Source organism: Lepidochelys kempii, chromosome 15 (genome assembly GCF_965140285.1).
Source record: "Lepidochelys kempii isolate rLepKem1 chromosome 15, rLepKem1.hap1, whole genome shotgun sequence".
Classification (NCBI taxonomy): Eukaryota; Metazoa; Chordata; order Testudines; family Cheloniidae; genus Lepidochelys; species Lepidochelys kempii.
The window spans coordinates 12,839,924-12,863,539 of record NC_136394.1 but is presented as its reverse complement, the minus strand read 5'-3'; the positions used below and the strand labels follow the sequence as shown (position 1 = coordinate 12,863,539).

Below are 23,616 nucleotides of genomic sequence, written 5' to 3'. Positions count from 1 at the left end.
CTGGCTGCGCGTAACCAGCAGCCAGGCGATTTGCCTCAACCTCCCACCCCGCCATAAACGTCTCCCCCTTACTCTCACAGATATTGTGGAGCACACAGCAAACAGTAATAACAGTGGGAATATTGGTTTTGCTGAGGTCTAAGCGAGTCAGTAAACTGCGCCAGCGCGCCTTTAAACGTCCAAATGCACATTCTACCACCATTCTGCACTTGCTCAGCCTGTAGTTGAACAGCTCCTGACTACTGTCCAGGCTGCCTGTGTACGGCTTCATGAGCCATGGTATTAAGGGGTAGGCTGGGTCCCCAAGGATACATATAGGCATTTCAACATCCCCAACAGTTATTTTCTGGTCTGGGAATAAAGTCCCTTCCTGCAGCTTTTGAAACAGACCAGAGTTCCTGAAGATGCGAGCATCATGCACCTTTCCAGGCCATCCCACATTGATGTTGGTGAAACGTCCCTTGTGATCCACCAGAGCTTGCAGCACTATTGAAAAGTACCCCTTGCGGTTTATGTACTCGGCGGCTTGGTGCTCCGGTGCCAAGATAGGGATATGGGTTCCGTCTATAGCCCCACCACAGTTAGGGAATCCCATTGCAGCAAAGCCATCCACTATGACCTGCACAGTTCCCAGGGTCACTACCCTTGACATCAGCAGATCTTTGATTGCGTGGGCTACTTGCATCACAGCAGCCCCCACAGTAGATTTGCCCACTCCAAATTGATTCCCAACTGACCGGTAGCTGTCTGGCGTTCCAAGCTTCCACAGGGCTATCGCCACTCGCTTCTCAACTGTGAGGGCTGCTCTCATCTTGGTATTCATGCGCCTCAGGGCAGGGGAAAGCAAGTCACAAAATTCCATGAAAGTGCCCTTACGCATGCGAAAGTTTCGCAGCCACTGGGAATCGTCCCAGACCGGCAACACTATGCGGTCCCACCAGTCTGTGCTTGTTTCCCGAGCCCAGAATCGGCGTTCCACAGCATGAACCTGCCCCATTAGCACCATGATGCATGCATTGGCAGGGCCCATGCTTTCAGAGAAATCTGTGTCCATGTCCTGATCACTCACGTGACCGCGCTGACGTTGCCTCCTCGCCCGGTATCGCTTTGCCAGGTTCTGGTGCTGCATATACTGCTGGATAATGCTTGTGGTGTTTAATGTGCTCCTAATTGCCAAAGTGAGCTGAGCAGCCTCCATGCTTGCCTTGGTATGGCGTCCGCACAGAAAAAAGGCGCCGAACGATTGTCTGCCGTTGCTCTGACGGAGGGAGGGGCGACTGACGACACGGCTTACAGGGTTGGCTTCAGGGAGCTAAAATCAACAAAGGGGGTGGCTTTACATCAAGGAGTATTTCAGGCAGGACTTCACGGAGGGTTCCAATAAGAAATGGTGCACCTAAGTTATCGTTCTTATTGGAACAAAGAGGTTAGCCTGGCCTCTGATTGATACATGGCTAGATTTACCTCGCTGCACCTTCTCTGTGAGTGACTGCAGTGTGACCTAGAGGAATGAGTCCCCTAGACAGGGGAGGAGGCAAATGAGTACAAAACAAATCTGGTCTATTTCTTGTTTTGACCCACTCCATCTATCTTTTCCATCTTTGGCTGGCAGCAGACGGTGCAGAAGGACTGCATGCCATCCACATCTCATGGCTGCTCGGCAGAAGATGGTACAGTACGACTGCTAGCCATCCTCATCTCTTGCCTGCCTGGCAGAAGATGGTACAATATGACTACTAGCAATCCTCATCTCTTGCCTGCCTGGCAGAAGATGGTACAGTACGACTGCTAGCAGTCCGTATCGCCTACCTGCTCACCATAAGACGGTTCAATAGGACTGACTGCAGGACTAAAGAGAATGACCTGGTCAAGTCACTCCAAATTTAGTCCCTGCGCCCATGTCTGCCCAGGCGCTCCCAGCCGACGTGGCCAGGAGCACATCGGACACGACGAGGATGACTTCCAGTCGTATTGCACCGTCTGCTGCCAGAAGGCAATGGGTTGCTGCTACTGTGCAGCAAAGCCGTACCGCGTCTGCCAGCACCCAGGAGACATAGGGTGACGGTTACCTGAGCGGGCTCCATGCTTGCCGTGGTATGGCGTCTGCACAGGTAACTCAGGAAAAAAGGCGCGAAATGATTGTCTGCCCTTGCTTTCACGGAGGGAGGGAGGGAACGAGGGCCTGACGATACGTACCCAGAACCACCCGCGACAATGTTTTAGCCCCATCAGAGTGCTCCATTGTGACTGCTCTGGACAGCACTCTCAGATGCCCGATTGTTTGCCGTTGCTCTGACGCCGGGAGGGGCGACTGAGGACACGGCTTACAGGGTTGGCTTCAGGGAGCTAAAATCAACAAAGGGGATGTCTTTACATCAAGGAGTATTTCAGGCAGGACTTCACAGAGGGTTCCAATAAGAAATGGTGCACCTAAGTTATCGTTCTTATTGAAACAAGAAGGTTAGCCTGGCCTCTGATTGATACATGGCTAGATTTACCTCGCTGCACCTTCTCTGTGAGTGACTGCAGTGTGACCTAGAGGAATGAGTCCCCTAGACAGGGGAGGGGGGGAAGCAAATGAGTACAAAACAAATCTGGTCTATTTCTTGTTTTGATCCACTCCATCTATCTTTTACATCTTTGGCTGGCAGCAGACGGTGCAGAAGGACTGCATGCCATCCACATCTCATGGCTGCTCGGCAGAAGATGGTACAGTACGACTGCTAGCAGTCCGTATCGCCTGCCCGCTCACCATAAGACGGTTCAATAGGACTGACTGCAGGACTAAAGAGAATGACCTGGTCAAGTCACTCCAAATTTAGTCCCTGCGCCCATGTCTGCCCAGGCGCTCCCAGCCGACGTGGCCAGGAGCACCTCGGACATGACGATGACGGCTACCAGTCGTACTGTACCGTCTGCTGCCACAAAGCAAGGGGTTGCTGCTACTGTGTAGCAATGCCGTACCGCGTCTGCCAGCACCCAGGAGACATAGGGTGACAGTTACCTGAGCGGGCTCCATGCTTGCCATGGTATGGCGTCTGCACAGGTAACTCAGGAAAAAAGGCGCGAAACGATTGTCTGCCCTTGCTTTCACGGAGGGAGGGAGGGAACGGGGGCCTGACAATATGTACCCAGAACCACCCGCGACAATGTTTTAGCCCCATCAGGCATTGGGATCTCAACCCAGAATTCCAATGGGCAGCGGAGACTGCGGGAACTGTGGGATAGCTACCCACAGTGCAACGCTCCGGAAGTCGACTCTAGCCTCGGTAGTGTGGAAGCGCTCCGCCGAGTTAATGCACTTAATGCACTTAGAGCATTTTCTGTGGGGACACACACACTCGAATATATAAAACCGATTTCTAAAAAACCGACTTCTATAAATTCGACCTTATTCCGTAGTGTAGACATACCCTAAGACAACCTTGTGTGGGCCAAACAGATTCTACATATTTTAATAAGATTTCAGGTAACAGTGGGAGTCCTGCCACCCAGGGCTGACAGCCTGAGTCCCGCTGTGGGCCTTATGAATGCTCTGGTGGGATGTGTAGGATTATGGGCCATATGTTTGGCACCCCGGCTCTAAGGAGTCAGATGGTGGAACAGCAAGGCTAAGGGCATTACCTCCCCAGCAAGATAAATAACCTAAGAGGTACAATGTCCCCAAGCTGAAATATGTAGTGTGGCAGCATCCATATAAGAAGATTCTAGGAATGGCACTCTGAAGCCTAAAATGTCTGTTGAGTCAGTGTGAAGCAATGGCAGCAGGTCCAAGCATGGCTTGAAAGCTCTGTTTGTTTAGAATATCACCAGGTTCCATCATCACTGGGTTTCATGGCCTACTACCATCCAATTTTTAAGTTCTCAGCCATTTTGACCTTACGTATTACACCTGTGTGGTGCACAGCTATAGTAAGGCATGCATCTCTATGCCAAGAGTTCGAGACCATTGTGATATCAGAGGTAACGCAACCAACCAACCTTATTCTACAGCTAATTTGCATGCAATAATTTCATTGGCTGTACTAAGGAAACTGCACAAATGCTGGATTACCTGACCCAACTGCCACAGACACAAAAATCAATAAAAATCTCTCAACACAATGTAATCCACACACAAAAATCCCAAACACACATAGCCTCTCACTGCAGCCACCCTCCTCATTCCCAGCCTGGAGAAATCTACACAACTCTCCCAGCACGACACAATCCACACACAAATAGACACAACCAGCAGGCACACTAACCCCAAACATCACTCTGAAGCTTACAATGTCTGCGTCAATGTGAAGGAATGGAAAGAGCTACAAGAATAGCTGAATGGCAGTTTTTGTTTAGAGCCATTTTTGGCTTTTTCATAAACATGACTTAACAAATTAGACCTGTGTGACAGCAGGAGCGTTCAGCTACTTGTGACAATGTAAAGTTATCATGTGAAGTGAGGGGAAATACAGTCAGTTCCTTATCTAGCGCTTCCTTTTGGGAAGTACCAAGAGCCAGTGCCTGTATTCCTGATACTCTTCTGAACCATATGACTGATTCAGCGTCCAAAGAAAAGGAGACTACATGTGTCAGAAGGTCTCAGACAAAGCCTTTAAGCATTGACATTTTTATCCCACTGCAACAAAGCATGTAGGGAAAGCGCACTAGCATTTCCACAGGGCCAGACTGGTTTTGCTTATGCTATATCACCTTTTCACCAACACCTCATACAGTATAATGCACATTTAAGAATTTAAGCTAAATCTGACCAGGTGAGTTCCTCACCCTGCCTTCTATCATTTGTTCATCACTTTGCAGTAAGTGCTTTATAAAAATGTATAGTAACTTTTGACTAGCAGTCACTTTTCACTTTGACTAGCAGCCAAGTTTCAGTTGCAATACCAACTGTAAGATAATAGAAGGTGGAGACTTTTGCAGACTAACATACATAGATCACTTTTGTTTTATAAAGAAGGTGCTATCATCTTGGTGTGAGAGCTCTCCTACCAGAGGACACCGCCACAGTTACTCTTTAATAATATTGGGTGCAAAGTTAAGCTGGACAGCCTTCATGAGTTCCTCTGCATACATCTCGTATCTACCAGTCATCTGGAAAAGAAAAGCAGAGTTTGTAGCCTATTTCAGTAACTTCCCATTAGCTGCTCCTTCTCCTCCCTGCTATCCAGGAGGATTACAGATGATCAGTGGAAGGAATTTCAATAGAAAAATATTGATTTACATTACTTTTTTAAAAAGGAACATTAACTACCAAGAACAGTAAGGTCTTAATTCCATCAGTCTTCAAAAATTACCAATGCCCTGCACAAGCAGTCTCTTGCAAAAGCTAAACTCTCATTTAAAATAACATTACAAATGGAGTTCTATGCTGGAAAGTGACTATGTAAAATTGGCACCATCTTACTCAGCATGTGTACTCCCTGTGTGTGTGTTCAGATTCACATTTGCTAACTAGGGACAAAAAATAAATTCTTACAGCTTTTTTTTACCTGTGTTACTTTTGCAGAGATAACACAGGTGAGTGGGAGAGCTGGAGTCTCTTTGCTGTGCACTAACAGAATTATATACTGAATTATATACTGAACTCCAGTTGCACCAATGTACACTCAATGAAGGCAGTGGAACTACACAAGTGAGAAGTCTTCACACGATGCTCCCAGTAACACCTAAAAACCCCACTGCTTTCAGTGGGTTTGCACAAGTGTCACTGTAGCATTTGGGCTGCAGAACCTGTATTTATGTAGGAACTTATACAGCTCCCATTGTGGCTGCATGATCACCTGGTGATGCAGAGTAAGGGAAGAACCTATCTTGACTTTCAGTGTGTGTGTGTGTGTGTGTGTGTGTGTGTGAAAGATATCCATATAAAACATGAATTCCATGCTGCTCTTTTTACAGTCACTTTTCAGAGCAAAACCCTAGTAAGTTTATAGCCATTATACTTGTGAAAAAAGCTTTCTAAATGTGACCTGATACTGTTGTCTTCCTGAGTGTGCAAGCAGCCTGAAACATTAGCTTTGAGGGGAGTGAACTTGCTCCTCTCACAGCAATAGAGTGAATTCTGAAATGTAATGAGGATAATGGTTAATTATTTCACTGCTGATAATTTTAGAAGAAACATACAGTTAATGTCCTTATCCATTGTTGCTGGATGCAGGGGCAGATCCTGCAGCAGGTTATGGGGATATGTGGTTGCTGTCAAGGGTTGTCTGGGTGGGGAACAAGAAGGTCATGCCCATCACCCCCAAATGTCAAGCCACCTCTGGCTGCTCACAAGTAGAAAGGGGATATGCATCTCCATCAAATGACAAAAATTTAAACTGCATCCTACTCCTTTCTGGTTGTCAAAAGTCCCAGTTGTCCTCTACTCAGTTTCCAAAACTTCCAGCAATGCCGGTTTGCACTATCAATACAAAACTGCAGCACACTGGAAACAGAAGACATGGGGGCAGCATAAAATAAACAACCAAATATAAAAACAGCACAAGGGATATTGTACTGATTGTACTACTCATTTTCACACAGCAAAAAAAATGTCCACATTTGAATACATCTAAAATGTGCTGTTGCAGCTGAGGTGGCCTTTTGTATTCTCTGATGACCCAGATCTACATTCTGCTGAAATGACCCCTCATTTTACTGAGGATGTAAAACTCAGTACCAGTATACCACAGCCACCAGGAGTCCTTTCCACAGACTTTAGGTCCAGTGTGTCACAGAACACATAAGACCATACGTCACAAGTGTATGCAAGAGCAAAACGCAAGGAAGTTGGATGTGTTTCTGTACAGATAAAGACATAAAATTCTTTGTTACCATGTCTGATTTTAAACACTGGAATATGGTATAACTGAAGAACTCAAGCAGGAAGAGGATGATAGATTGCAAAGGTCACAAGCTAGCGCAGGGGTGGGCAAACTTTTTGGCCTGAGGGCCACATCAGCATTGTGAAACTGTATGGAGGGTCAGGTAGGGAAAGTTGTGCCTCCCCAAACAGCCTGGCCCTGGCCCCGGCCCCCACCCCCACCCCCTCCCCTGACTGCTCCCCTCAGAATCCATCCAACCCCCCTGCTCCTTGTCCCCTGACCACCCCCTCCTGGGAACCCTGCTCGTAACCGCCCCCCGGGATCCCACCCCCATCCAACCCCCCCGCACCCTGACTGCCCAGCCCCCTATCCACACCCCCGCCCCCAGACAGGCCCCCTGGGACTCCCACGCCTATCCAACCCCCCCACCCACTATCCACACCCCCGCCCCTAACTGCCCCCCGGGACCACACCCCCTATCCAAAGCCCCCAGCTCCCTGACTACCTCCCAGAACCTCCGCCCCATCCAACCGCCCCCTGCTCCCTGACTGCTCCCCCAGGACCTCCTGCCCCTTATCCAACCCTCCCCCATTACCACGCTGCTCAGAGCAACAGGAGCTCGCAGCCCCGCCAGAGCCAGCCACGCCGCCCAGCAGGAGTGGTGGGCCAGAGTGCTGGTGGCGCAGCGCACTGAGGCTGCGGGGGAGGGGGGACAGCAGGGGAGGGTCCGGGGGCTAGCCTCCCCAGCCGGGAGCTCAGGGGCCGGGCAAGACAGTCCCGCGGGCCGGATGTGGCCTGTGGGCTGTAGTTTGCCCACCTCTGAGCTAGAGGGTTTATCCTACTTGTTGCCAGGAGTCAAAGTGCATATTGGGTTCAGGAGGAAAGGTTAATAGAAATTCCAGACCTATAGCAGTTCTGAGGACTAAAACTAAGTGCTTGACTACATGTGAACTCTCTGGGTATGTCTACACAGCAAATAAACCTGTGGCTGGCCCTGGTCAGAAGACTCGGCCTCTCGGGGCTCAAGCTCCAGGGCTGAAAAATTGCTCTGTAGACATTCAGGCTCAGGCTGGAGCCCAGGCTCTAGGACTCTGCGAGGTGGGAGGGTCCCAGAGTTTGGGCTGCAACCTGAAACCAAACATCTACACCACAATTAAACCCTTAGCCTGAGCCCCACGAGCCCAAGTCAGCTGGCATGGGCTAGCTGTGAGTTTTTAATAGGCGCCAACTCCAAGGGTGCTCCGGGGCTGGAGCACCCACAGGGAAAAATTAGTGGGTGCTTTGCACCCACCGGCAGCCAAGCTTCCCTCCCTGCCCGCTGCCTCACATTACCTCTACCTGTGCCTTCTCCTCTGAGCACGCTGCGTCCCAGCTTCTCCACCTACCTCCCAGCTTTTACCGCCGCAAAACAGCTGTTTCACGGCATAACAAGCTCCGGGAGGGAGAAGCGGGAACGTGGCGCGCTCAGGGGAGGAGGTGGGGAAGAGGTGGGGATTTGGGGAAGGAGTTGGAATAGGGACAGGGAGGGGGCGGAGTTGGGGAAGAGGTTGGAATGGGGGCGGTGCAGGGGTGGAGGCGGGGCAGGGTCGAGCACTCGTCGGCACCTATGATTGCCATATAGACATACCCTCAGGAAAGTTAATCTAAATTAACTAAAGGTGTGTTAGATTACGTAAATCACAGCACACGCCCGTGTAGATGCTCTCATTCAGAATTAAAGTGGCCTAAATTCCATTTAGCTTAATTCACTTCCAAAGTGAAACAGAGCAAGAGGCTTCAGAGGTGAATGAGGAGAGTTCTCATGTCTGGTTTCAGGCTGTCTGCAGGCTCAGGAAGTGAGAAATCCACCACTTACCTTCTGAGTGTGATCTTCAGAATCATAAGGACTAGGTTTCATTTTTAGCAACAGCTTAAATTCCACAAAAACTAACATGTAAGGCCCATTCAGTGTCATATAAAAGTTAGCAAACTGGCCAGGTTTCTTTAGAGAATAAGGACTTACCTTAAAACTCCATTTGTCACCAACTTGCCTGCAAAGGTTTAGATCCACCTCAGCCACCAAAAGCCCATCCTGAGTGCGAGACAGTCCAGGTGTCCGACTGCCATCTGGTGCAGCCACATAACTTGAGCCATAAAAATATCCCAAGTCATGGTGGGCTTAAATAAATAAATAAATGATAATAAACAACATAGAATGCCATGAGCAAATAAGTATAGAACTTCACATGTTCTTTCCTGTGAGAAACTCAGGATTACTTCCTCTATTTTTTCACCCAACTGTGCCCTCATTTCACTCAAAAAGCCACAGTGAAGCCACAGGAAAACTGTAGCTCTATCCTTTAGTTACCCTTTTCCTCACAGGAAAACTTTCACATAGAAACAGGAACCCAGGTAACTTTCATAGGCTTTTCATAATGTACTACTGTGCTGGCTAATTATTAAAACTATTTGCATTTAAAGAAGGGCTTTGTTTCCCTCTCCCATCTAGCCTACAATCAAGTAAATGCTAACAGTAACATCGCAGTGTGTTTCAAAGCAACTGAGAGAGTTCACAGCATTAGCTCTTCAGTGCAGGACCGAAGTATAAAACATTGAGATAGCAGGAAGAAAAATCTTATTAAAAATGCGAATATCTTCAACAGGATCAAAGAATTGGCCACAAGATCAAGTGCATCAGACACCTCTAAAGTTCTGCACTGCTCAGTGAGGGCAATCAAAGTGAGCGATAGCAACCACTAGCCACCTTCATGCAGCAGCCACTAACACTCAGCTCCAATGTCAGGCCAATACAAGGATCTGTAGCAAATGGGTTGGCTGAGACTCAGACTGAGGCCAGAAAAAACAGAGAAGATGGTGGTTCCCATAGGACAAATGCTGAGGTTACAACTGAATATTGGTGGGTTACATCTACCCCAAGAGAAAGCAGTTCAGAATCTCAGACTTCTTTTGGATTTCTGAATAATCAGAGTACAAGTTTCTTTGACTTTTATAACTTATCCTTTTGTTCAAGCCTATATTGAACACGACAATGCATTAGGTTATTCTTTTCTTTCTTCTCTTATTTCTGAATTATAATTTGTGTTTACTTTTGCCTGTCATGTTCTCACCATTTATAATGATGTAAAATTAAAGAACAGAATAAAACTGGCCAAGTATATTTTGGTTTGCTCCTGTGAAACCCCTCTAAGGTATGTCCTCACTGCAGTTAATTTGGGCTCTTATTCAGGTGTTGCCCCTCACCCCCCTTCCATTCACACAAAAGCCTCTCCCCTGGGTCTGGTAGCGCTTTACACTCAGGGTATGTCTACACTATGAAATTAGGTCGAATTTATAGAAATCGGTTTTATATATTCGAGTGTGTGTGTCCCCACAGAAAATACTCTAAGTGCATTAAGTGCATTAACTCGGTGGAGTGCTTCCATAGTACTGAGGCTAGAGTCGACTTCCGGAGTGTTGCACTGTGGATAGCTATCCCACAGTTCCCGCAGTCTCCGCTGCCGATTGGAATTCTGGGTTGAGATCCCAATGCCTGATGGGGCTAAAATATTGTCGCGGGTGGTTCTGGGTACATATCATCAGGCCCCCGTTCCCTCCCTTCCTCCATGAAAGCAAGGGCAGACAATCGTTTCGCGCCTTTTTTCCTGAGTTACCTGTGCAGACGCCATACCACGGCAAGCATGGAGCCCGCTCAGCTCACTGTCACCGTATGTCTCCTGGGTGCTGGCAGACGCGGTACTGCATTGCTACACAGCAGCAGCAACCCATTGCCTTGTGGCAGCAGACGGTGCAATAGAACTGGTAGCCATCATTGTCATGTCCGAGGTGCTCCTGGTCGCCTGTGTGAGGTCGATCAGGAGCGCCTAGGCAGACATGGGCGCAGGGACTAAATTTGGAGTGACCTGATCAAGTCATTTGCTTTAGTCCTGCAGTCAGTCCTATTGAACCATCTTATGGTGAGCAGGCAGGTGATATGGATTGCTAGCAGTCCTATTGCATCATCTTCTGCCGGGCAGGCAAGAGATGAGGATGGCTAGCAGTCCTTCTGCACCGTCTGCTGCCAGCCAAAGATGTAAAAGATAGATGGAGTGGGTCAAAACAAGAAATAGACCAGATTTGTTTTGTACTCATTTGCAAACAACCTCCCTCCCCCGTCTAGGGGACTCATTCCTCTAGGTCACACTGCAGTCACTCACAGAGAAGGTGCAGCGAGGTAAATCTAGCCATGTATCAATCAGAGGCCAGACTAACCTCCTTGTTCCAATAAGAACAATAACTTAGGTGCACCATTTCTTATTGGAACCCTCCGTGAAGTCCTGCCTGAAATACTCCTTGATGTAAAGCCACCCCCTTTGTTGATTTTAGCTCCCTGTAAGCCAACCCTGTAAGCCGTGTCGTCAGTCGCCCCTCCCTGCGTCAGAGCAACGGCAAACAATCGTGCATCTGAGTTGAGAGTACTGTCCAGAGCAGTCACAATGGAGCACTCTGGGATAGCTCCCGGAGGCCAATACCATCGAATTGTGTCCACAGTACCCCAAATTCGACCCGGCAAGGCTGATTTAAGCGCTAATCCACTTGTCAGGGGTGGAGTAAGGAAATCGATTTTAAGAGCCCTTTAAGTCGAAATAAAGGGCTTCATCGTGTGGACAGGTGCAGGTTTACATCGATTTAACGCTGCTAAATTCTACCTAAAGTCCTAGTGTAGACCAGGGCTCAGGCTGACTGGCTGTATAGGCGAGAGCTTCTGTGCTGCTTCCACTTGGGCTGGTAACTTGTCCACTTTGCTGTAAAGATGCAGGCTAAATCACTCCTGCACTGACACACCTCCAGTGGCTTCCCACAATTTCTCCCATGTGCCCAAGACAGAAATTCTACCACGATTCACTAGGAAAGAATCATAGGGTTTCTCAGATTACTGTAGCACAAAGAACCATGGGATATACCCTCAAAAGTCATAGCAACATAGTGAATGCAGTATTAGTGAGGACACAGTCACACGGGTATTGCACTCCCCCTGCTGGGGTTAGATTAATCCAGGTGCTGATCACTCATCTTAACTCCGCAGTGAAGACATATCTGTTGGGAATTGCACATTTGTCTATTTATAAAATAGGCATTACAAGAGGAGTAATCTGACAGCCTAAAGGAAGGTTTCGGGAGTCTGCTACAACCACATCAGACACATAGCCAATTGTTATAAAGAGGCAACGTTTTATAAAGCAGTGAAATGCAGAATTCCAGTGAGAGAGTCCCCTGTATGTCTTAGCTCTGCACCCCATCTTCAGCATCATTTGGCTTGGCATGCCAGAGGCATGCAAGTACCTATAACTTTATGTAAACCATTTACAAAAACGCATGAGACTCAGTAGTTCACCTGTGTGTCTGGATCTGGACTATCTGAAGCTAATCCTCTTTCACATTAACTTGTGTATGTAGCAATAGTACTTGGTAAGAGAACTCCTGGCTTTTATGGATTTAAAGTCAGAACATGAAGATTAATGCATCATCATAAACCACACTGACAACATAGGGCAAATTAGTGGGGTTTTGCCTTGCAAGTTTCCAGGGATCATACAGACTGGAGTCCCTAGGAAGGATATAGCAGCCCTATATAAGCACCTCTAATGACCATATGCCACTGTACTTTGGATATCTTTTCTGCTAGTTGCCTGTCATTTCTATGACAGTGGCATTTCTGGGAAGTAAGGCTGCTCTTAGATACGACCATTGTCATGGAAACTACAGGCAGATAGCCGGAAAGATAACTCTTCATGCTTCAAAATCAACTATTAGCAACTCATGAAGGTATTTGCTGAACGTACCTTTTCCACCATCTCCAGATGTAAATGCATTCACATAGTATTCCTGTGAAACAAAAGCCAGGTTGAAATGAAGCTGTAGATGGCACTATAATCTCATTTCATGCAAGAGAATCTTGCTGCAATTCAATGTTTAATATACTAACATATTAATGCTTGGCATACATCGATTAAGACTTGTCTGGCTTACCGTCAACACTGCCTGCAGAAGGGAATCTTCAGTGTCACCTAGTTTCTAGATTCAAGGTAGTGACTGTCTTGCTAGAATTTTAGGATGGACTAGCCTGGAAGACAGGCATTTTCTTGGTTGACAGCCTTGTATTCACAGTGCTCTGGGGAATATGAGTAGTAATACTAGCGTGTCACAGCTCTGGTCACGGCAGAGGCCTATGCATGAAATCTTTTAATGTGGGGGAGCTGGTGCGCAGGCAGGAACCTCACGGAACTTGACAGGAAGGAGCCCTGGACCCGGTGGCAGAGGAGAGCGAGATAACTGGAGGTCTCCATCCTGCTGCACCCCTTATGCACCTTCACAGCCACAGAGAATTGACAAGTCCTTAAATACACCTGTTCCACTGTTGGGGTTTTGAGAAGTCTGGACCGTGCTTCATCTGGAACCTCACCTCAGAACTGTTCGCCAAGGGTGACCCTACCACGAGTACAATAGTCCGAACAACATAGTTCTGAGGGTCATTGGGAGACACAAACCTCTCCACCACAACAAGTTAACAGTCCAAGGAGAGGACAGCTCTGGTATGGGGGTGGGAGAAGAGAGATTTAAATGAGGTAGTCTTTGCAGATAACAGAAAGGAAGAACATGGTCTAACCAGGTGGACACTAAGCCAGATTCATGGAGAGCACCTTAAAAAAATATACATGCTAAACTGCTCAGCAAAGAATTTGTATGTGCACTAGCTCTGAATGTTGCAGTGTTGATATAGTCAGGTTGGTCTCAGGATATTAGAGAGACAACATTGATGAGGTATAATCTTTCCTTGGACCAACTTCTGTTGGTGGAAGAGACAAGCTTTTGAGCTACACAGAGCGTTTCTTCAGGTCTGGGAAAGGTATAAGTAACTAACACATATTTTCAGGAACGATTCACGGTGAAGTGGCCCATTAACACTCCTCCAGTCATAGGACAAAAAAAGGGGGTTAATGGGTTGCAGATTGTTGTATAAGCCGTAAATCCAGTGTCTTTATTAAGACCATTATTTTTAATGTCCAGCAAAATTATCAATTTAAGCTCCTAGGCTCATATTTTGAAGGAATTGTGCTAATTTCCTTTGAGGATGAGGACTGATAGGTCAGATATGGAGTGAAGTGATCGCTTTGTGAAAAGTATTTGCCCATGGATGATATGGTATATTTGTCTTTCATCACTTTCTGTGAGTTCATTCAAGAGCATAATGACTGTCTGGCTTCACCCACATAGTTGTTACTGGGGCATTTAGTGCACTGGAGGAGGTACATCACAGGTTATGATAGGCATATGTAGGACCCATGCATCTTGAAACGTGTGTTGTGGGAGATATTGACCCTTGTAGCAATATGTCTGCAGGTTTTTCATCTGTTGTTATGGCAGGGTCTCGTGGTGCTCTGAATTGGTGGGTACTGGTCTGTGGGGAGCTCATTCTGACAATGAGCCTGGAGACACAGTGGGTTGTTTGAAGCCCAGAAGAGGAGGGTTGGGAAAGACTTCTTTCAGGATATGCTCCCCATCGAGTATGGGTTGTAATGGTTTAAAGATACCCCGTACAGGTTCCAGTATGGAGTAGTAGGTGACAACTAGAGGTGTGCGGTCAGAGGGTTTTCCCCCCTGTAGCAAAGCAGGGTCTCTTGGGGTTTTTGGGTGGCTCTTTCCATGATGTGATCTAATTCTCTGGTGGAGTATCCTTGTTCGGTAAAGGTGGTTTTGTATGTGTTAAGGTGTGTATCCCAGACTTTCTCCTTGGAGCATATTCTGTGATAGCTGAGGGCCTGGCTGTAGATAACAGATTTCTTGGGGTGCTTACTAGATCTGTGAAGGTAAGTGCGGTGATCCATGGGGTTTCTTGTATACTGTTTAAGGTTCCACTGTTGAAGCTAATCATGGCCAGGAAGTTGTTGCTGCTGTGAGAGTGTTCTAGAGAGAGTCTGATGGATGGGTGGTGGTTGTTGAAGTAGTGGTGGAAATCCAGAAGGAAGTTAGGTCATCTGTCCAGAGGATGAAAATAATATTGATGTATCTGAGGTACATTGGTTTCATGGTGCATTTGTCCAGAAATTCTTCCTCAAGGTGGCCCATAAAGAGGTTGATATCGATATTATTTTCATCCTCTGGACAAATGATCTAAACTTCCCTACAGGTTTCCACCACAACTTCCCTTAAATGGTCCCTTAAAATATGTGTTAACTACTTATGCTAAACAATCTGTTCCACCTTGTATTTATCTACACCACTCTGAGTACCTTTCCCAGATCTGAAGAAGAGCTCTGCATAGCTCGAAAGCTTGTCACCATCACCAACAGAAACTGGTCCAATACAGTGTATTACACCTCATCCACCTTGTGTCACTAGCTCTGAAGACAGGCCTCACCTACTGCACATGAAGGTAGAATTGGTTCCATGGTCTCAGTTGTTAAGGAGAGAAGGTGTCTGACTAGTAAGAACCAGCTCTGTTACAGAAGTGCAAGGACACATTTTATTTTCAATAATCTTAGTGAAGGAGACACTGGATTCTGCATAGGAGCTAGGAGAATTAGCGAGAAGGGAAGGAGCATTCATCTTAGGCCTTGTCTACACTAAAGGGAAAAGTCAATTTAAGCTATGCAATTTGAGTTACGTGAATAGCGTAATTCAAATAGACGTAGCTTTGATCTACTTACCGCAGGGTCCACACTACATGATGTCGACGGGAGATGCTCTCTTGTTGACTCCCCTTACTCTTCTCAATCTGGTGGAGTACAGGAGTCGACAGGAGAGCAATCTATGGTTGATTTAGCGGGTCTTCACTATACCCACTAAATCAACCGCCGATGCATCAGTCGCCATTCATTGATCCCCCAGTACGTGTAAACAAGCCCTTAGTTAAATCCATCACCATAAAGAAAGAACAAGTCAAGAATAGGAAGGAGCCACTGCAGAATGCAGGCTACCAGCAGCAGGGCAGGTGGCTCACACTCTCTGTTTACTAGGTATCATAGCAACACTTTCAATCTTCAAAGCACCATTGCAAACATTCATGAGAGAGGAGGTCTCATGCTATACAGAGGAATACAGGAGTTTTCCAGGTGTCCTACAGCTACCATGTAATCCCGTTAGCACTATACAGTTCATTAGCTAGGATTAAAATGTGCTCAAATGCATAGATTCTGAAATTAAGGCTACAAAGCAAAGTGTTGAAATACTTACCGTTCCAACTCGGTTTATGGCACATGTAAAGCAGTGGTTAGCAATAGCTGCATTTCTTGCTTCAATTGGCCACAGTGACTCGCTGCAAATTGGTAACAAAAAAGGTGGTGATTATTGTTTATTTGCATGGCTCATAGCTAAATTTTGAGATTTCATGGGCTGTGGATACCTGTAATCTTGAGCCTCGCGATCAGGGAAACAAAAGCTAACCACAGCCAACTGCTGTCAATGATCTTGGATCACAAAGAGTGGTCACCCTCAATAGTGAGCATTTTCCACCAGATTCAGCACAGTTACCAACATTATTCCCATTCCACATATAGGGAGAGACTATTTTATCTGGTAACTTGGCAAATGCTGACTTCTAATGGTGACCACCATGATGAGAATTTTAAATGCCTGGCTTGAGATTTTCAAGCAGCCCAGGGAATTTAGATATGCACCTTCCATTAAAGTCATTGGGAGAAATTTTTTTCAAAACAGTCTGGAAGATTTATACATTAATTTTCAGGAATCCAAATAATATTTTGCAGCAGCATAGAAAGGTTCTTGCTCTAATTGCCCCCCTCCCCCTTTCTCCAGGAGCAGTTTCTGAGGCAGGCAGTGGGAAACTAGATTGTCTGAAAGCTAGAAAAAAAAGTCCACCCCTCCTGCTCCCCTTGTTCTACTTGCAGGTTTCACAGACATTTTCAAAAGTCATTCCCCTATGCAGGGCTGCAGAACAAAAAGGCATGCTTGACAAAAGCAGCCCTGTAACATTTCAATCATTATCCATTAAACCAGTCTCCACACTGTACAGAAAACCAAGAACTGTGAAATGGGAAAGAATTCCTCCTCCACCTTCACCCTCAGTTCTTTTCCAAACTGGGACTCAATTTTGGAGACACTGAAAACTCAGTGTAGTTTTAGCCATGTCAGTCCCAGGATATTAGAGACAAGGTGGGTGAGGTAACATCTTTTATTAGACTACCTTTTGAAGAAGAGCTCTGTGTGGCTCGAAAGCTTGTCTCTCTCGCCAACAACAGTTGGGCCCATAAAAGATATTACTTCACTCCCCTTGTCTCACTGAAAACGCAGGCAGCCTTCCTTTCATTAAGCATATTGAGACACAGGGATCAGATAATTCAAGAAGATATGGTTTGACAGTACCTACAGCACTGAAAAACAAGAGTGACTGGCTGTACACGCTTCTGCAAAATCACCCTCATAACAGCATGTAGCTGCCCAATATTGAGCTCCAAGGGGAGAGTGTGGGTGGATGACTCATAAGTAAATCTCAAGAAGACTCAGACACCTACAAGATGCTCATTGGCTTGATTGAAAGGACTAGGTTTATCACTCCCCCTGTTCCACCCTCCCCTCGCCCCCCTCCCCCCAACTGCTGAGCCAACCTGACAGCACGTCTAAGAAAAAGGGACTTTGTTGAAAGGCTCCTGGAAATTACAATTTCACAGAAGGAAGGAGAAATACTGTGGGAAAAGAGATGATAGCCAAGAGGTTACTACAGAACAGCTTTCTTCCATTTCCCTAGAAACTCTTTTCTGCATGGGACTCAAGAGTCCTCTTCCTGCAATAAAAATTATACCTTCAAAAAGCAACCAAGAGAAGAAAGCCAATAATCAGGAAAGCCTGGAGCACCCAGAAAAGCAATGAAGTGCCTCAGGAAGGCAGTATAATTTCTGTTTGCTCTCCTTCTAATGGGCTATAAATGGACCAACATCACAAACATTATTTTAATGGTGACATTTGTAAAGCCCACTACAAGTGACGCTGTATTTACTAAACTCTTTTCTAAGGACATTTTCCAATATTAAACAACCTAAATCAGCAGCTATCAGCTCTTATTGGGAAACAGAATTGCCTTAGGTAGTCTGAGTGACAGGATGCTGTACACTTACTGATTCAAAATTATAGTTCCCTTCCACACCACTCCAAATATACAATTCCCTGTACTGGGCTTGGCTGTGGGTGTGTGACTTATGTATTCACTATGTGCTTATTTATCAATAATCACACTCCTCTGGCTACTGCAATCTCCCTACTCTGAGTGGCTCATGTATTCAGAATTTTCAAGCTATTTGCCAGCAAGAAGATTGGCCTCACTGCTTCAATCTCTTCGGCTGATACAGAAAAATTCCAAATTTACATGAAAGAGAAGCGGAGAAATATGTGTGTGTGGGGGGGGAGGGCGCACAGAAAATGGGACTGTCAAAAAAATTTTTTTAAATGAATCCCTTCTCCATGATTTAAAACTTTCTGTTCTTTCCTGTGCCATTCAGCAGTGCTCTTGTTCCCAGAATAATTCATACATTTATGTTTACACAGTTTACACTGGGAGAGGCCCCTCCCTTCTCTTTGTTTTTAAAGACAATGAAAGGAAAGATATATTGCAATTATTCTGGACAGACAAGCACTGCTGAGTCAGAGGAAGGGAAAGCAGGGGCCTAAAGGGGGTTCAGTTAGTTTGAAGGGGTGGATTCCTTTTGTTAGATTTTCTTCCTTCACTTTCAATTTGAATATTACATTTAAAATGTCAGTGTCTTAAAACAACTCAACGGGGCTTCCTGTTACCTTGATAACAGCCATATCCTGGGGCTGACAGACTCAAAGGCAGAGTTTATTCAGCCCAGGAAGTGGTTACCACCTCAGATAAGAAGCACTACGGTCTCAGTTCTGCCAGGAGCTCTGCATGGGCAGAACTCTGCACCCCTATGGAGTTCCTTGCATTACTGGGGCCTAAGTTATTAGAATCCCCTAAGGCTGCCTACAAATGTTCTATCAACCAGCTCCTCACCTAGAGAAGGAGTGATCTTCTGAAACAGACTTAGCATTACTGAATATATTAATATTATTGTTATGCTGGGGGTTGGGCAATCACCCCACCTTGATGAAGTTGTTGGGCATGTTATACTAGTTACCTTCCATTCAGGCTAAATGAGGGGAAAACTAAATGCCCCTTTGTTTAGTGATGGCTGAAGCAATGGAAACTACTGCCCAAGGACTAGACCACTGGGCCAAGGGGTTTCATGGGGGTCTGAACACAAACACAGGGATGGGATACTGATTTGATTGCAGGGTGTGGGGAAGGGGCAGAGAGGTAGCACAAACACAACAGAAGCACACAGGAAAGGTAGCAAGGAAGTCTACCAGCCAGCCAGAGAAGCACTTGTAGTGTGACCCTGAGAAAAAGCTGAGAAAGAGCACATTTGGGTAGAGTGCTGGCTGGAAAGAGGCTTGGAACTGTGAGTAAATAACTGTCTCCTGCTGTTTGATTCCTACTGCATTCAAGAAAACAGGATTTTATGTATGTTCTTTGTAAATAAACAGGACTGCATCAAAGAAATACCCGACTCCATCATCAATTTCTCCTAATGGAAAAAAGTGGTTAGGCCAAAAAGGGTAACATTATTGTTATTTCTTATTTGTACTACATTAGCACCTAGATACCAACTGAAATTGGGGCCCCACTATGCTCGACACTCTAGGAAAAGAGAATGACACCCCTACTGAATATGCATTTGGCATAGTGGTTTCAGCGTAACATATTATCAAAGTTGTATCCCAGCCCACATACCTTGGGGAGATGTGACTCTTGGGAGATGCCAGAATGTTGACCACTGGTGATAGTGAATCTGACGGTGAACATGATGAGTAACATTTTGGGTCCTTTTGCAAAGAATGGTGTGAGTATATGGATGTTCAGATGCACATTCTGTATTCTCTCTATCTACCTTGCTGGGTTGGAGTGTTTGTGATTTTACTAATTGTGTTAATAAAACTGTTACAAATACAAAAGGTTTTCCTAAGTGTGAGTAGAAAAGGAGTACTTGTGGCACCTTAGAGACTAACCAATTTATTAGAGCATAAGCTTTCGTGAGCTACAGCTCACTTCATCAGATGCATATCGTGGAAACTGCAGCAGACTTTATATATACACAGAGAATATGAAACAATACGTCCTAAGTGTGAGTGTTGGAACAGGTACAGAGAAGGGCTACTAGGATGATCCGAGGAATGGAAAACTTGTCTTATGAAAGGAGACTCAGGGAGCTTGGCTTGTTTAGCCTAACTAAAAGAAGGTTGAGGGGAGATATGATTGCTCTCTATAAATATATCAGAGGGATAAATACCAGAGAGGGAGAGGAATTATTTAAACTCAGTACCAATGTGGACACAAGAACAAATGGATATAAACTGGCCACTAGGAAATTTAGATTAGAAATTAGACGAAGGTTTCTAACCATCAGAGGAGTGAAGTTTTGGAATAGCCTTCCGAGGGAAGTAGTGGGGGCAAAAGATCTATCTTGCTTTAAGATTAAACTCGATAAGTTTATGGAGGAGATGGTATGATGGGATAACATGGTTTTGGTAATTAAATATTCATGGTAAATAGGCCCAATGGCCTGTGATGGGTTTTTAGAAGGGGTAAGATCCAAGTTACCCGGGAAAGAATTTTCTGTAGTATCTGGCTGATGAATCTTGCCCATATGCTCTGGGTTTAGCTGATCGCCATATTTGGGGTCGGGAAGGAATTTTCCTCCAGGGCAGATTGGAAGGCCCTGGAGGTTTTTCGCCTTCCTCTGTAGCATGGGGCACGGGTCACTTGCTGGAGGATTCTCTGCTCCTTGAGGTCTTCAAACTACAATTTGAGGACTTCAATAGCACAGATATAGGTGTGAGGTCTTTTTTAGGAGTGGTGGGTGAAATTCTGTGGCCTGCATTGTGCAGGAGGTCAGACTAGATGATCATAATGGTCCCTTCTGACCTAAATATCTATGAATCTATGAACCATGCATGTCGGGGCTCCCAACTGGATAGTAATTTTAATAATACTGGGCCTGATCTTGGGATGAGAACCTACCAATCCTCTGAGTGTAATCAATATAATTAATTCATAATTAACAGGTCAGGCAACACTGCTTACTAATATAGGAGTGTACATCCTACAGAACTGGATTTCTTTTCAGATTCCACTGTCATTTGGATAAATGAAAAAGTAAATGTACTATACTGTGTGTCAAGATGATCCATTGACATATTCTGGAATACTGGACCTTAGCTAATAGATGCGCTTGTGATGCTGGCAGACCATGTGCCAGCTCATGCCAAAGCCCCAGGCCTCAGTGAATGCTTACAAATGCATATCTAGAAGCCAGGCCAATTCACTTGTGTAGCAATATAGATCAAAGTGACTACTAAATGTATGAGAGTGTATTTGGTGTTTAAATGTCATTAAAAGTAATGGGATGTTACATGCACACTTGTAACTTATCTGTATCCCGCTGTAACAGCAAATATTTACATTGTCTATATGCCTGTAACTAAATAACCCATCAATCTGAGAAAGAAGCCTTACGGAATGCAAATGAAGAACTTTAACAGCAAAGTGCTAATTTCAAATCAAGTGATCATTTTGTGTGATGATTGGAGATCAAAGACTCTAAATGCATTCCTTACTCTCCGTCCCCAAAGGAAGAGCCCACGTGGGTAGTGACCCTGTCAGCTTGTTTCCTATGAGAAGAAGCTAGAAGTATGGATTCAGGGAAAGATCCCTCATTTCTGGACTGTTTGGACTCTTACAGGGAAGGATACCAGATTCAAAGGGGAGATCCCTAGAGACAATCTGGGTACCTTGAGAAGACTTTTGGGAAACTGGCAGTTTATTACATCACTACCACCATTTGGAATTACAAACTGTGTCTCATCTGTACATATATTTTACCTGCTTTAACCTCTCAATAACTCTTATTTTCTTAGCTAATAAGCCTTTAGTTAGTTTACTCTAGAATTGGCTACCAGCGTTGCCTTTCGTGTAAGATCTAGGATACCAACTGATCTGGGGTAAGTGATGGTTTTCTTGGGACTGGGAGCAACCTGCATGTGGTGTGATTTTGGTGTAAGTGATCTTTTATCAGAAAGTCCAGTTTGTCTGGGTGGCGAGATAGACTAGAGAATCTAAGGGGACTGTCTGTGACTCCATGGTAAGATTGATATAGTGATCCAGGAGTTCACATCTTTATTGGGTTGGTGAAATCTAATCATAGAACACATCACCCGTTTGGGGTGTCTGCCCTGCTTTTGACAATCTGCCTTGTTGTAGGCACTAACAGTTGTGAGCCACTCCAAACTGATATCACCAAAATAAATAAATAAATAAATAAAAATAAGTGTAATTCAAAACATTTTTTAAATGTTCCTGTCCAAAAGAAACATTTAGGAAAAACAAGTATGGTTTTCCTCTTTCAGGAAATGTGGGACACGCAGGTATTTCACTCCACAATACAGCCCATCCCAAGCAATGGACAGCCCACAAGTTGTTTGTACTTTACCTGAGCTCTCCAGTAGTAGCTGAAGGGTTAAAGATAATCTCTGCTCCATTTAGACTGTACATGAGCCAGTTCAGGGGGTGATGGCGCCCAAAACAGATATTCACAGCAATCCTTCCAAACTGAGTCTGGAACACAGGGTGCCCTGTGTTGCCCTCCATATAGTAAGTAGACTAGGAAAAAACACAAGCAGGTGTCTTCAGGTACTGTCTCCGAGTTCACCCACCCCCCGGTAGCAGCCTTTAAAATTCACTAGATCTCTGGGGCACAACAGTATGTGAAAAGACAACATCCCTCAGCCACTAAATACCTGCATTGTATGTACAGATCCAACAGAAATGTCTCTCTTGAGCTGTAGAGATCAAATTCCAGTTCCATTTCTACTTCTCTTTACTCACTGCTGGACATAAGTGCTGTGCCACCTGTCTTTTTCACATGTTCCTGAAGCAATACTGCATTCTCTACAGACTTTATTACCTGATCACCAGACCCTCCATGCCAAAATGGTAAGAGCAAAAATTACAGCTGCTGCAACTGAAAGCAAGGTGTGATGTATGGCCAGAAAGGGTTAAACATCCTGCAAAATAAATAACCCTCAAAAGACATGTGGGGAGATCATTTTTGTGTATTTATATATGTATGAGTAGGGTCAACAATGTAATCCACAGTCCCTGTCTGTGCTGTATTCTGGTAATTCAGAGATCAAAAGAACAGCACAGGAGTACTTGTGGCACCTTAGAGACTAACAAATTTATGAGAGCATAAACTTTCGTGGGCTACAGCCTACTTCATCGGATGCATAGAATGGAACATATAGTAAGAAGAGATATATATACATACAGAAAAGGTGGAAGTTGCCATACAAACTGTAAGAGGCTAATTAATTAAGATGAGCTATTATCAGCAGGAGAAAAAAACTTTTGTAGTGATAATCAAGATGGCCCATTTAGACAGTTGACAAGAAGGTCTGAGGATACTTAAAGTGGGGAAATAGATTCAATATGTGCAATAACTCAGCCACTCCCAGTCTCTATTCAAACCCAAGTTAAAGGTATCTAGTTTGCATATTAATTCAAGCTCAGCAGTTTCTTGTTGGAGTCTGTTTCTGAAGCTTTTCTGTTGCAAAATTATCACCCTTAAGTCTTTTACTGAGTGGCCAGAGAGGTTGAAGTGTTCTCCTATCGGTTTTTGAATGTTATGATTCCTGATGTCAGATTTGTGTCCATTTATTCATTTGTGTAGAGACTGTCTGGTTTGGCCAATGTACATGGCAG

General features: G+C 45.2%; 1 protein-coding gene across 1 annotated transcript in view; it reads right to left on the bottom strand.

The window, feature by feature from the left end:
* Positions 1-4,571: 4,571 nt before the first annotated feature.
* UPB1 (beta-ureidopropionase 1) overlaps positions 4,572-23,616 on the bottom strand; it is a 33,038-nt gene continuing 13,993 nt past the window's right edge. Inside the window, exons 6-10 of the mRNA XM_073312808.2 lie at positions 22,346-22,515; positions 16,017-16,098; positions 12,626-12,668; positions 8,809-8,963; positions 4,572-5,091 (exon numbers count right to left, since the gene is read on the bottom strand). Coding sequence (XP_073168909.1) covers positions 5,008-5,091; positions 8,809-8,963; positions 12,626-12,668; positions 16,017-16,098; positions 22,346-22,515 — 534 coding nt within the window. The 3' untranslated portion in view covers positions 4,572-5,007. The remainder of the gene's footprint in view (positions 5,092-8,808; positions 8,964-12,625; positions 12,669-16,016; positions 16,099-22,345; positions 22,516-23,616) is intronic.